Raw genomic sequence first — 13,066 nt, 5'->3', positions numbered from 1 at the left:
GATTCATTCATTTAGGAAATATTTGTTGAGCACCTCACACGTGCCGGGAGCCTCTCTAGTCACTGTAATACTTCATCGTAAAGGGGCAGAGTTCTTGCCCTCGTGGAGCCTGCAGCGGAATGTGGGAGACAGACAACAAACGATACCTAATACAGGCGTACAGGGTATCGTGCTAGACGAAAAATGAAATAGAGTGAGGAACGAGCACGTGGGGCCGGCTCGCTCCTTTAAATAGGCGTCACAGAAAGCACTGTGTGGCACCACATGTGAGTCGGGACCTCACGAGGAAGGGGAGTGAGTCCTACAGGTGTCCCAATGAAAAAGGGCTGGATGCCACAGACCTGGTTATTACTAGCCGGTTAGCAAACAATTTTACATGATTGCCGTGGTGGTACCTCAGTCGACAGCCACGTTTATAGAAGTCTGTGTTCGGGCAGACACGGTGACTCATACTAGTAAATTGAGCATAGTTTGAGCCTAGAGGGCAAAATAGTTCCAATCTGTGTAGCTTAAGCATCTCAAGCACGATAACCTATTTATCAGGACCCCACCGTTCTCAGGCAGGGATGTGCGCCAGCCTCCCAGAATCTTGGTTTCCGTGTCCCTGTCTGAGCCCCATTCTCAACTCACTGCACCAGAAGAGGGGATGGGCAAAGGGAGCTGGCATTGGAGTTTGAATACTGTTTCCAGGTGAGTCTGATAAACAGCTAAGGAAACTGAAAACGAATTAACACGCGCTGTGACTTTAAATTCTCTTTTCTTCTTCCAGTCTCCAAGGACTTTATCTCCGACTCCGTCAGCAGAAGTAAGTGCCGTTTTTGAAAATTGTAACGGGTGGGATTTGGGGAATAACTTGGACTTTTCCTAGACTGGAATTTTTGAAGGAGGACGTTCAACGAAACCACAACAGAAATACCACTAGTCTGTAAAACACTAGTGGTGGTATATTATTCCGTTGAATTGACATGACTGATTCACTTAATTATTCCCCGATTTGTTGAGGAAGTTTTATCCTTGTAAGTGGTGGTATGATAGATATCTTTGAGCGCATTTTTCCATTCGAAGATCCCTTTTTGTTTTTCCTGGGGATTTGTTTCACAAAGTGGGAGGTAGAATTTCCTGGGTCTGAGGCCACTACCGGCTTGTTCTCCAGGCAAATCAACTTAAAGTGTCACCAGATCAATGTTAGGGACAGTGTGGGCTGGCAGTCAGAACAAGGAGTAAGATGAGAGCCGGGAGGCTGGTCCTGAAGCGGGCTCTGCCTTCATGAGCTACACGCCTACACAGGGGTCTCCCGCCTGCTCTGAAACATTCTGCTTTTGTGGAGAAGGGAGGTCAGCCCTTGTGTTCTACCTTCCTTGTTACACAAATCAGATGAAATGACGTATGTGAACACACTTTGTAAAACCGAAAAGCACAGTATAAATGTGACCATCAGAGTTACTTTCCCCAGAGCTCTGTCGACCCTGGGATTTATCATTTTCCTTCTTAAAAGTTGGCCGAATGCGGGTACTACTGGTTTCAAACAAAGTGCATTAACCACAGAATGCTCCTCTGCATATGTATTTAAGGATATGGCCCTAAAATGTGCACATGAACAGGCAGGCATGATAGTTCCGGGGCAGCCTTTGTAGAACTTGACTTCCCTTGGACCTGATGATAGCCTGAATGAGTGTCTTACGCTCCTGCTTTCTCGTACTCTCTCTCCAGGGCTACCAGGATGCTCGGGACCGGGTGATCCACCGGTCCACCAGCCAGGGCTCCATCAACTCCCCCGTCTACAGCCGCCATAGCTACACTCCAACCACGTCTCGCTCTCCCCAGCATTTTCACAGACCTGGTAAGGGCACCTGTTCCCGAGATTCACTCTATATGATAGTCTGTGTTGGCTGTGTGATTTTTCTTTTCTCCACCACTGACAGTGCGTTAAGAATCTAGCTGCCAAATAGATCTCTTCTTTTCCCAGAAAAAAAAAAAAAAACACTTAAATCCAACTACAATTTGTGTTATTTTATGGTTCTATTCATTATGATTTATTAAATAATTACATTTTGACAGTGAACAACAAGAAGCAAGGGAGCCTTTTTAAAAAATATTTTTAGACTTGAAGAAGATCCCATCACTTGGAGACTTAGAATGAAGATCTCCAAAGAAAAGAATTTGATGCACCCTTTAGGCACATCAGCATCATCTAAAATCCAGCATTAGCCATTTGCTGGTGTGTTTATTGTGTTTCCCTGGTCCAGTTGCACGGTGTTACTAAGCATGCTGGGGTAAGCACCTTCTAGAAGGAAGTATTATATACAACCTCAGGGTTGTATTTGATAACTTTTCAGATCCATTCTAGCCCTGAGATTTTTAGCCAGACTTGGAAAACAGAAAAACAATAGAGACATGTTATGATAGAGAGTATCAAATAGTTGTGGACTTCAGGTGACTATGCACGGTGTAGTCCCTATGACTATTAGTGGGTGTCTCATGTGTGGAACAGAAGAATGGAGATCCCAGCACGGATTCAGGGTTCTCTGAGAAGTAGATTCCCACAAGGAGATCCTGGCCTTCTAGACAAACTTGGTGGCCGTGTACATCTGCGAAGACTTCATGTTAAGCTTCTTGTTCTGCACAGCCTGATGAGAACAGGACATGTGCTAACTTATTTTATAAAATAAAACCAGAGGAAATGAACAGAATATAAAAAGGCTGCAGTCTTTTCCTTAAGGCTATAGATTTAATACTCATAGAGGACCGAATTTTTAGTATATGATTCTTCAGTAATGTATAGTTCCCCCTAGGTCATAAGTACTTGGTATTTGTTGAGTTATGTTACATGAGAATTTTTCAGGAAATGGATTCTTTTTTTTTTTTTTTTTGGTGTGCAGCTATGTTCATTTTATTCATGTCCCGGACCTGGGTCTAGATTTAAGCCCTTGTCTACGTGGGGGACAAGAAATCCTCTATGTGACTGCCTGTCCTTATAGGGCATATGTTGAGGTCACTGAGGCCATGGCCATGACCTTGTCAGGATGACGTGGGGCTACAGGGAAATTATTGTTCTATAGGCCCCCGATTAGCGAGGGGGTGGTCAGCCAGGGAAATTATTTCCCTAAAAGATCATGTCATTGTTGAGCACTGAAAGATTTGTCTGTTCCAGCCGTGGTTCTGATGTTAGCAGCCTTTAGGACGTTCCCCATTCTAAGTGCACTTCCCCCTCTCCACAGTATATTATGGACATCTGATTATTAGGGCTTACGGTTATTTTTTCAAGATCTGTCCTTGTCACGTGGAGTCGGCGGGGTTCTGACAGCAGAGTTATGGTCGGTGTAGGATACCTCTGATTATCCACTCCGTGGGTCCTAGATGCCAGGTGGTGGTGCGCACCCCCCCCCAGGGCCGGGTTTGGTTTTGTTTTTTTTTTTTAATTTTTGTTTTCAACGTTTATTTATTTTTGGGACAGAGAGAGAGCATGAACGGGGGAGGGGCAGAGAGAGAGGGAGACACAGAATCGGAAACAGGCTCCAGGCTCTGAGCCATCAGCCCAGAGCCTGACGTGGGGCTCGAACTCACGGACCGCAAGATCGTGACCTGGCTGAAGTCGGACGCTTAACCGACTGCGCCACCCAGGCGCCCCAAGGCCGGGTTTGGTTTTAACGGCCCATTCTCCTTCCAAGATCAGGAAGCCGCCGGTCCCCCAGTGCCGCCACCACGCCATTCGCAGGATCCTAAGTAGCTCTCCGCCACCGGGGGAGCACGAACAGGTCCCTCCTTCTCCGCAGGCAGAATAAAATTAAACCTCTAATGGGAGAAGTTTGCAGCTTAAAAACAAACAAACAAACAAACAAAAAGAATCTGACCCTTACAGATAAGTACTTCTTTTCAAGGTTCTTGAAATAATTGTCTTTTTTTTTTTTCACATGTGCGTCAGGGGGGTTCTGTTTGGCCAGGTGTCTTTTTTTAAAAGCAGCTATTTCTGAATCTAGATGATGCACCAGTACTGGCTCAACAGTAGCTGGTGTCATCCTGACAGAGAATGTCCCGGTGGCCATTCCTTCTCATAAAGCCATTTATTCTCAGAGAGTGACTCTCTACCGACCTGAACCTATTTGCACATTCTCCCCACTTTGCCTGACCCTTAGCAGGTGCGTTCTTAACCCTTTTTCCTTCCTCCTTTTTCAGACTCCTGATTAACGTTCTTTATTTCCCGCCCCGCCCCCTCCCTTGGAACGAGGATGCTGTCCCTGCTCTGTGTTAATTTCTGTTCTTCTTTTCTGTTTCCACCTTGCCCTGCCCCTGACTCCTTGCCGCACAGAGCTGCTGTCTCCTGGTGTGCGCCTGCGCACCAGCAGCCTCAGCTCCACCCACAGCGACTCCCGCCCCAACTCCCCCTTCCGACACCACTTCATTCCCCATATCAAAGGTAAGGAGGCAGGCTTCCCCAGGCGGCACCCCGCATAGTGGAGATTTATTAGCACCCTGGGAAGGCTAATAAGGTGGATCTCCAAGAGTTAGCTCCCAGCTTTCGACCTCTCCGCATGCCTGCGTGTGTCATAACTACACCCAGCGTCTTAGAACTGGCATGGCATCTCTCAGTAGGAGAAATATGTCATTTCTAAGGGCTCTAGATGAAGAAACAGGAAGTATGTTTAAGACCAGAAGATTCATTATCTACTGCTTAGGGGGAAAAAAAAAAACCATATATTATCATTTTGTTTTTCCGTGTGTCAAAAGCAAAATATAATATATAGTTGGGGTATGTTCCTGGTTTTGATGCGTGACATGGCTCAGCAAAACGTACCACTGTTTAGCAACAAATCTCCAAAACTTGTCTTAATGGTAAGAAGCCATTTAACCACTCGGTGGTATTGAAACACTTGGAGAGTATAAAAAGATCGATGGCAGTGTAACTTAAATGTCTCTCCTTGAGCCAACCCTAAGGGTAATCCTCTTTTGACTGATCCTGATTTCTGCGTGACATTGAAGAGAAGCCGTGCCTTCTGTTTTCTGTTTCTGCCCCCACATTCCTGCCCATTCCCTTTATGGCATTCCCATCATTTTCCTCATTGCCCGTTATGCTTCTGAAGCAGCCCTCGACTGGGGCCCTTGTTCACCTCCGTATGTTGGGGGATCCGAGAGCCCTGAAGGGGCTTCAGAGGGGCCATCATTTAAAATAAGTATGAGCTCCCAGAAGGATGCTAACTTTTTCCATAGTCTTGATTTGAACCAAAGTAACCAATGACAGTAGCTGAAGGAGGGAGTGCCAGGCCAGTACATTGTTATAACCGGACTGTTATATTAAGTGTCTTGGTAGAAGGCTTGAGGCAGACCTAACAGATCCCAACTCGGTGTTCCAAAGTGCTCAGATCACGAGCGCGGCTACCGAGTACGCAAAATGCTGTTCCAGCTGACCGAGCGTTCATTTACCATCTACCCAAGCTATTTTCTTATGGCTCACTTGGATTTTTGAGCCACCGAGTCCTAAAATATAGATGCACTGCCCTTAATCCGCACGCAGTTATCCTATGTGTGCCACTTTAGCATTCTCTGTGCTGTAAAAATAATGTTGCTGACATGCTTGTTGAAGTCACACACGCTTTGTCATTAGCAAAGAGATGAGCATTTTCCAGTTGGAGCAGCACTTTCTAAAATTCTTGACAGATTACTTGAAATTATTATTGGTAATTAGTATTGGGGGGGGGCCTTTTGTTATCTAGATACCAAAATACTTTAGAGGATGTTTATAAAGCCATAAGAAATTACTGAAAAACTTCAGAGATGTATTTTAAAGAGACTTTAATATAGAAACCCTTGGCCAAACTAAGATTTGTTTGCTTCGAATATGACAGAGGAAATAGATTTTTGATTCAAAGAGGTAAACTGCCTTGCTTGGTTATTACATGTTTCACCTTTCAAAAGAGATGCTTCCCGTAGGAAGAAAAACGCCACGTGCCCTGTAAAGTTACACAAAGTCTGTACAAATACACACATCACGAGACATCGAGACACAAAATCTTGTGTCTGTGAGCAGCTTTATGGAGAGTTGGAATACGCAAATGAACGCCGGAGTCCTAGGTTCAAATATTATCTGTGTCCTGTGCCTGCGGTGGCACCTTGGATTGTCAACTTAACCTTTGGAGTGTCACTTGCTACCTCACCTACGACACCTCTCCTAGGTCACTGGGGGTACGTGAGGTCAAGTGCCCTAGTGTGTAACAAGCACTGGGCTCACCTTGTCTGTGACGGTTTCCCCCTCGGCTTTGTGCCTTTAAAGCACCTTTGACTGCGCTGTTTCACTCCATTCTCTGGTGAAGGGGCCCTGGTCGAGGGTCACACCGATGGAGTGACAGGGCCCCCCATCCCTCACTCATATTAGGGGCGTCTGTTTCAGTATAAATATACATGAAATATCATTTTTTTTCAACGTTTATTTATTTTTGGGACAGAGAGAGACAGAGCATGAACGGGGGAGGGGCAGAGAGAGAGGGAGACACAGAATCGGAAACAGGCTCCAGGCTCTGAGCCATCAGCCCAGAGCCCGACGCAGGGCTCGAACTCACGGACCGTGAGATCGTGACCTGGCTGAAGTCAGACGCTTAACCGACTGCACCACCCAGGCGCCCCTGAAATATCATTTTTAAAGCAAACTTTTTTTGCCATCTCTATTTAACTAGCAAATTGCATTCTTATTGAGCCTAAGGCAAACAGCTGCTTTCAGCCACTTAAATTTTTACTTCTCAACAGTACCTTTGTGTGCCTAAATGGCACCTTATTAAAAATGTAGATATGTAGTCGGCCCTTGAACAACGTGGAGGTTAGGGGTACCGACCCCCCCCCGCCCCGTGCAGTGGAAAAATCTTTGTATAACTTTTGACTCCCCAAAAACGTAACTACAAATCGCCTACTGTTGACTGGAACATTTACCAATAACACAGTCAATTAACGCGTTTAACACAGTTAACACAATGAACGCATATTAACACATACACATATAACACACATGTTATATGTATTATATGCTATATTCTTACAGTAAAGTAAGCTAGAGAAAAGGAAGATAACTTACAGTCAAAACACATCCACGCATATGTGGACCCATGCCATTCAAACCTGGATCGTTCAAGGCTCAGAGGTCCATTCTTTTCTGTCTTCAGACTGAATTTGAACTTTTTGACACAAATATTCTAGATTTCAATTGTAGAGAGCATTAGGCCAAGAGGCATTAGGTTGAGCTTGACCTCACACTTAAAAGACATCTAAGGGTCCATTTCCATATGTCTATAGTCCGCTCCTATAAAATAGTCTACATACATCAGATGCGAAATGTTATGTACATAACAGTACAATGCTTAGTTTCAAAATCAGATGAGCTTTTTGCTAAACTACAAAATAAATCATGGAGAATTTGTACATTAAAGATACTGCTCTAAGAGCTTAATATAGTCGATTGGCTAAATACTGATTCTTTAAGGAATGACTTCTTAGTGATTCTGAAAAGCACGTATCCATCCATTAGACCAGGAAGGCCTCTCCAGCACTTGGAAAATTTAGCACAGAGGGAACTTATGACCACTTGAGAAGCAAATCTAAGGCATCTTTAAAATGGAACCAAGTCCTCCAGGGCCCTTCATGGGAACGTTCACTTTTTATCGTGGAGCTCGCCTTACGATCTCGGGGCAGTTTCTTATAAAGCCAATGTAATCTGGGCGGTCTGAGGATGCCAGGATAGGATGTCCACCGCAGGAATGTGTATCTCGAAGCGCTAGAAGCACCACTCTGGCAACCAGAAGTTCAGCCCCCCCCCCCATTTCCCAAGTCCACTTCCTGGTCCTTATTGCTGATGCACGGGCCCCGGCCCCCAGGGTTCATGGCACCGGGGATGCTGCATGTTGGAAAGCTGAGATGCACATCACAGGCTGTCTTTCTATTTCATTGGCTTCTCCATCCATTTTCTGTAACGTCCGTCTTGTTTTCCGGTGTGTCTTTGTTTCTCTTCTCTAACCTTCCCTGCAGCCGCATTCTGTATCGGTCTGTCATTGTCGGGCCATTTGGACAAGTGCATGCTTAGAGATTTGGAAAGCTTTTCACTTTGTTTTGGGTTTGGTCTGTGCTATGTTTGCTGAGTTCCTCTTCCCTCCCCTTTGAAATACTCTTAGACATTATGTTCTGTGTCCACAAAGTATAAATCAGATTTGTGAACAGGAGGGCTACATATATTCAGTCTCTTTGAAAGGAATCTTTTCTGTTTCACCATAGAAGTGATTTACTGTGATGCAAATACCTGACACTTGCTCAAGAAAACCATGATGCTTATTGAAACTTTAGACAAGAACCAGCAATCCTGAAACTCTGTCACGAAATTCTAGATGCTGCCAACTTTAAGGTCCCCTCAAAGGACTCATTTATATTTTGGAATATAAGCACTTAGAGTCCAGAAAATTAGGCAGTATTCTAGCATGTTCCCCTAGCAGACACATGCATGGCCATTTTGATCTACTTGTCTTAGGATTTGTCACTTGGGCTCTCAGGTACCAAAAAGAAGATTGAAAATAAGGACAGAGCATTTGAATGTGTTAAGGACAGTGAGAATCCTGTAAGTGATTGATCTCTCAAGGACTGAAAAATTGGCTTAGTAGGCTGATACGGGAGGAGCTAAAAATGAAGGCTAAGAAATATAAATACACGGTAGCTTCTTTTTCATTATTGATTTTTGGGTGAGTGCAAGCGTGGGAGGGACAGAGAGCGAGGGACAGAGGATCCAAAGCGGGCTCCATGCTAACAGGCGGACAGTCTGCCAGCACTGAGCCCGACGTGGGGCTCGAACTCCGAAACCACGAGATCCCGACCTGAGCCAAAGTCGGACGCTCAACCGACTGAGCCACCCAGGTGACCCACGTGGTAGATTCTCATCATAGTAGCTAAGATCACTCACAACTAAGAACAATCCAGTACAAGGAAGGACTTATTTAAGGAACAAAATGGCTATAAATGTGATACATAGCAATATTCTACGACAGATACGCTATTATATAATTTTTAAACAGTGTCTCCATTCCAAGCTAATGGTGATGATAATGTTGATGATGGAAATACCTTCCGTATATCCTCTTTCATCTAACACCTCATGTATTACTTTGCCTAAGTAATGAACTAAGCGTACAAGTAACTGTTTTAGGGCCCTTATCAGTTATTTCCTTCTAGAATAAAGTTTTACCACTTCAAGATAGGGTGTTTAAGTTAGAATAAGGAAAGAGGGCTCATCTTGAGGGTTTTGCTTTTTTAAAAAACACCAAAAAAATGTTTAATGCCTTTGGTATTTCAAGGGCTAAGAATTTGGTATCTAGCAAGAGTATTCTGAGACCTTGTCCTTAATGAGCCACGGTGACATGTGGAAATCATACTGCACAGAATCCCTTAAATGGATGTGTTGCTGAGTCTCTCTTCACCTAGTGTTTTAAAATGTTTTGTGGGAGGTTTTAAGTGATTTTAGCATTAAATCTATTTACAAGGACTTGAACATAGGAGTAAGGGTTTGTTGTTGTTTTTTTTTAAGCGACTAGAAAGGTCACTAGTTACTGAAATATGCAGCCAAATAAAGAACTATGCCCAACAAGAGACAGCATTCGGCCCGAATGCCCCCATCCGGAGCTCAGACAACCACTCATCACAGCCTCCACATGATAGACTTTAATGCTTGGGCAAATGCTGATTCTGATACCCTTCAGCCTTTGCACCCCACATATGCAGATATTTTTGTGTGTGCATGACACCGGCTAATAATTGTCAAAACAAATGTAACAGTGTCTCATCCGATTGGGTATTGTAACCCAAATCTGTGAGAACATTTCCCTGAGATATCTGACGTTCTTCTACAAGTACAGGAAGGTTAGAGTTGACGGGCAGGAAGCAGGGTGGTTCAGAAGCCATAGCAGCCAGTGCTCAGGATATGCAAAAAGAGTCTTCAAAAGGCAACCTCGGGGCGCCTGGGTGGCTCAGTCGGTTGAGCGTCTGACTTCGGCTCGGGTCATGATCTCGCAGTTCGTGAGTTCGAGCCCCGCGTCGGGCTCTCTGCTGACAGCTCGGAGCCTGGAGCCCGCTTCGGATTCTGTGTCTCCCTCTCTCTCTGCCCCTCCCCCACTCATGCTCTGTCTCTCTCTGTCTCAGAAATAAACAAACATTAAAAATTAAAAAAAAAAAGACAACCTCAAATTAGGCGAGAAAACCGCTTTTCTAGACCTTCTTTTGAGAACAGCTCACAAGAAGTATTCTGGTTTTCAATTCTGGATTACTCTTGTGAATGATTTCTGATGTTTACAGGAGTAAATAATTCCTCTGCAGTGAAATGGTTACATGGGGGTTATCGAGGATCTGGTGGGAAAGTTATAAAAAGGGGGTGCTGTTGTGACCCCATGGTTCTATACAAACATTTGGCTGCCTTTAATCAAGAGCAGCATGATGGTTAATCCTGCAGTGGTGCCTGACTAAATTAGGCCATTCATAGCTATAGAATTCTCTAGCAGGTGACTTCAGTCATTCATTTGCAGACATTAATTAGGACCTACTTCTAGGCTGCGCACTAGACTCAGCTCACGAAGATGAATGAGACCTAGTTCTAATTCACTCTGCGATTGAAAACAGGGTTTACTTCTAAATGTAAAACCACGTTCTTCCTTCCCTTCCTTGCCTCTACCTGTGTCTTTTATACTCATTTTTTTTTTTTTCAGACACGAGCTGGTTATTTCTCGTTAGGAGAGTGATAGTAAATGAAACTTTAAAAAAATAAAATAGATATAAAATTAAAAAGGAAAGAAAAAGAAAAAGAAAAAATAACTTTAAAAAATTAACCATAATAGATCAGAAGTTTGGGGTGAAGCATCATCATTTTTGGAAGCTGATATCTAACTTAAATAAAGTCTACATTATAATGCGTCGGGAGCTAGATGTGAAAGTGACTCTTGAGGAAAAAAAGAGAAAGGCTTCAGACCATAACAACTAAAAACCTGGCAGCTACATTTAAGCCAGGGACAAATTCAGATCGTATTGGAAAGATCGCACTGCCCATTCAGTCCAGATATGTGCTCCGGTTACCTAAAAATACACGTGTTAAGAAATTAAAACCCTGGTAAGCACGTCATTTTAAAACTCCAGCAATTGACATCTTTCATACTTTGCGGGCCAGATTTAGAACGGCGTGGCTTATTTAAAGAAATCGGCTCGTGCTCTGTTTTGTAAAGATCTAGAGTTATTTCAAACTGTTAGCCTTAACTGATAGATAAATTACACGTTATCAAAACGTACAACTTTTGTGCTTCAACGGACCCTATCGAGACAGTGAAAGACAACCCGCAGAATGGGAGGAAATGTTTGCAAATCATAACATCTGACAAGGGACTTACATCCAGAATATATAAAGAAGTCCTATAACTCAGTAACAAAAGTAGTTGCATTTTAATCCGCTAATTTTTGCCAGTACATCTGGTGTGTTCTCGGGGCCGATGTTTACTCAGACACGAGGTGGGAGGACAATTTAGGGCAGTAGCTGATCTCTGGCCAGTTGAGCCCAGGTCTCAGTTCATCCTGGTCACAAGGGAGCAATGGTGGCTTTGGTGGCACTCAGGGCTTTGCAGCCACCTGCCAGCAACCTTTTCTAGCCCCTTCGCTATTCTCCCATCCAAGAGCAGCCTGCCGTCCAGCCACAGTGTTGCTCCCACACACCATGGCCCTTCCTTCCTCGTGATGTTCAAGCCCTCTGGAATCCGGGTCTGGTTATCCCTTGACCCATCCACCCACCCACCCACCTGGTGTGCTTACTCTTTGACGCCCCACTCCGTCTAATATCTCAGCTTTCTGAAAGAACTCAGGGCCCCTTCCCCTAGGTATGCATTTACGTGTCACAGTCTGTCTCCTTAGGTAGATTCTGAGCCCCACTCCCCACCACAGTGACGTCTCATTCACCTGCGTGTCCCCAGTCATATAGCTCAGTGCCCAGCCACGGTAGCTGTCCATTCGCAGAGGGAATTGCTGGACTGAGTGGCATCTGAGTGGAGCGGAGCCTTTAAAGAGAAAGGCGGAGAGTGCTATAAGCGGTCCTGAAGTTCCTAAAAGAAAGGGCTCTGTCTCCGTGGTGTGTATTTCAAAGTGGGGCAACAGAAACGTTGGCTGTAGTGCAGGCACTTTGCATTGCTGAGGGGGGGGACTGGGTGGCCACGCGGGCTCCCAGACATGGCCTTCCGTTTGGAGAAATATATTGCAATTGCCAGCCTCTGCCATCATGCCTGGAAGTGATCGTATTTGGGTTTGCCTATCCTGCCCCTCCACGTGCTTGGGATTTCGTCGTCCGACAACTGATCCTGAATCATTAGCAAGTGACCTTCCATGACTCTTCATGTGCCTTCCATCTAATCAGTTTGCTGCTAGCTCACGGCCTTCAACTGCATGCCATCGGAATGACGCCCCCTACCGCTAGCTGCTTCTAACCCAGTCCCACGTGAGCTCAAGTCTCTCCTGCCCCAAAACGTAACCTTCCATCACCTTGTGAGCCAAGTTGATAAACTGAGTTTGTTTCTTTCGTTTCTCCTTTTTGGTACACCTCCTCCCGGTCTGTCGTGTTGAAGTTTGATTATGCTTGCTCTGTTTTCTTTATTACTGTCCCTTCCCTCATTTTGTTTTCTCCATTCTTCTCATTGGAGGCAATGAGCCGTCCAGCGGCCGGAACTCCCCTCTCCCTTCCCGGCCAGACAGCCGCCCTGTCACTCCAACTTACGCTCAGGCCCCTAAACATTTCCATGTTCCAGGTAGGAGCTGACACGGTCTTTGTTGGGGTGTCCTGTCACGGTGTAGAACGTAGCCCTGTTACCTGTCTCGTCTCATTTCTCATGCTCTCGTCATTGGGATGCACACAGTCAACAAACCCTAAATTGCACGATCTGACCTAGAGGGCCTTTCAGGAGTTTTGGATGCGAAATGCCAGGATTGTATGGAAGGTTTACGTTTTCTCAAGATTTTTTGAAGGGAGGTCAGAGGCAGAGGGTGAAGGAAGAAGGGTTGAGTTGCTTTGTTTTTTTTTTTTTTTTTT

At 44.8% G+C, this 13,066-nt stretch overlaps 1 protein-coding gene across 26 annotated transcripts in view; it reads left to right on the top strand.

Moving 5' to 3' along the window:
• ABLIM1 (actin binding LIM protein 1) overlaps positions 1–13,066 on the top strand; it is a 219,703-nt gene that overhangs the window by 185,958 nt on the left and 20,679 nt on the right. For 10 of the 26 annotated variants that reach the window (XM_040486541.1, XM_040486558.1, XM_040486532.1 and 7 more), the window contains 4 exons: positions 770–805; positions 1,711–1,840; positions 4,307–4,414; positions 12,681–12,785. In XM_040486541.1, coding sequence (XP_040342475.1) covers positions 770–805; positions 1,711–1,840; positions 4,307–4,414; positions 12,681–12,785 — 379 coding nt within the window. The remainder of the gene's footprint in view (positions 1–769; positions 806–1,710; positions 1,841–4,306; positions 4,415–12,680; positions 12,786–13,066) is intronic. The other 16 variants (XM_040486540.1, XM_040486539.1, XM_040486536.1 and 13 more) reach the window with 2 other exon arrangements.

Source organism: Herpailurus yagouaroundi, unplaced genomic scaffold (assembly GCF_014898765.1).
Source record: "Herpailurus yagouaroundi ecotype Mexico unplaced genomic scaffold, PumYag 163, whole genome shotgun sequence".
In the NCBI taxonomy this organism is placed as follows: Eukaryota; Metazoa; Chordata; class Mammalia; order Carnivora; family Felidae; genus Herpailurus; species Herpailurus yagouaroundi.
The sequence above is the reverse complement of the archived record's forward strand: the minus strand, read 5'-3'. Positions and strand labels throughout refer to the sequence as shown.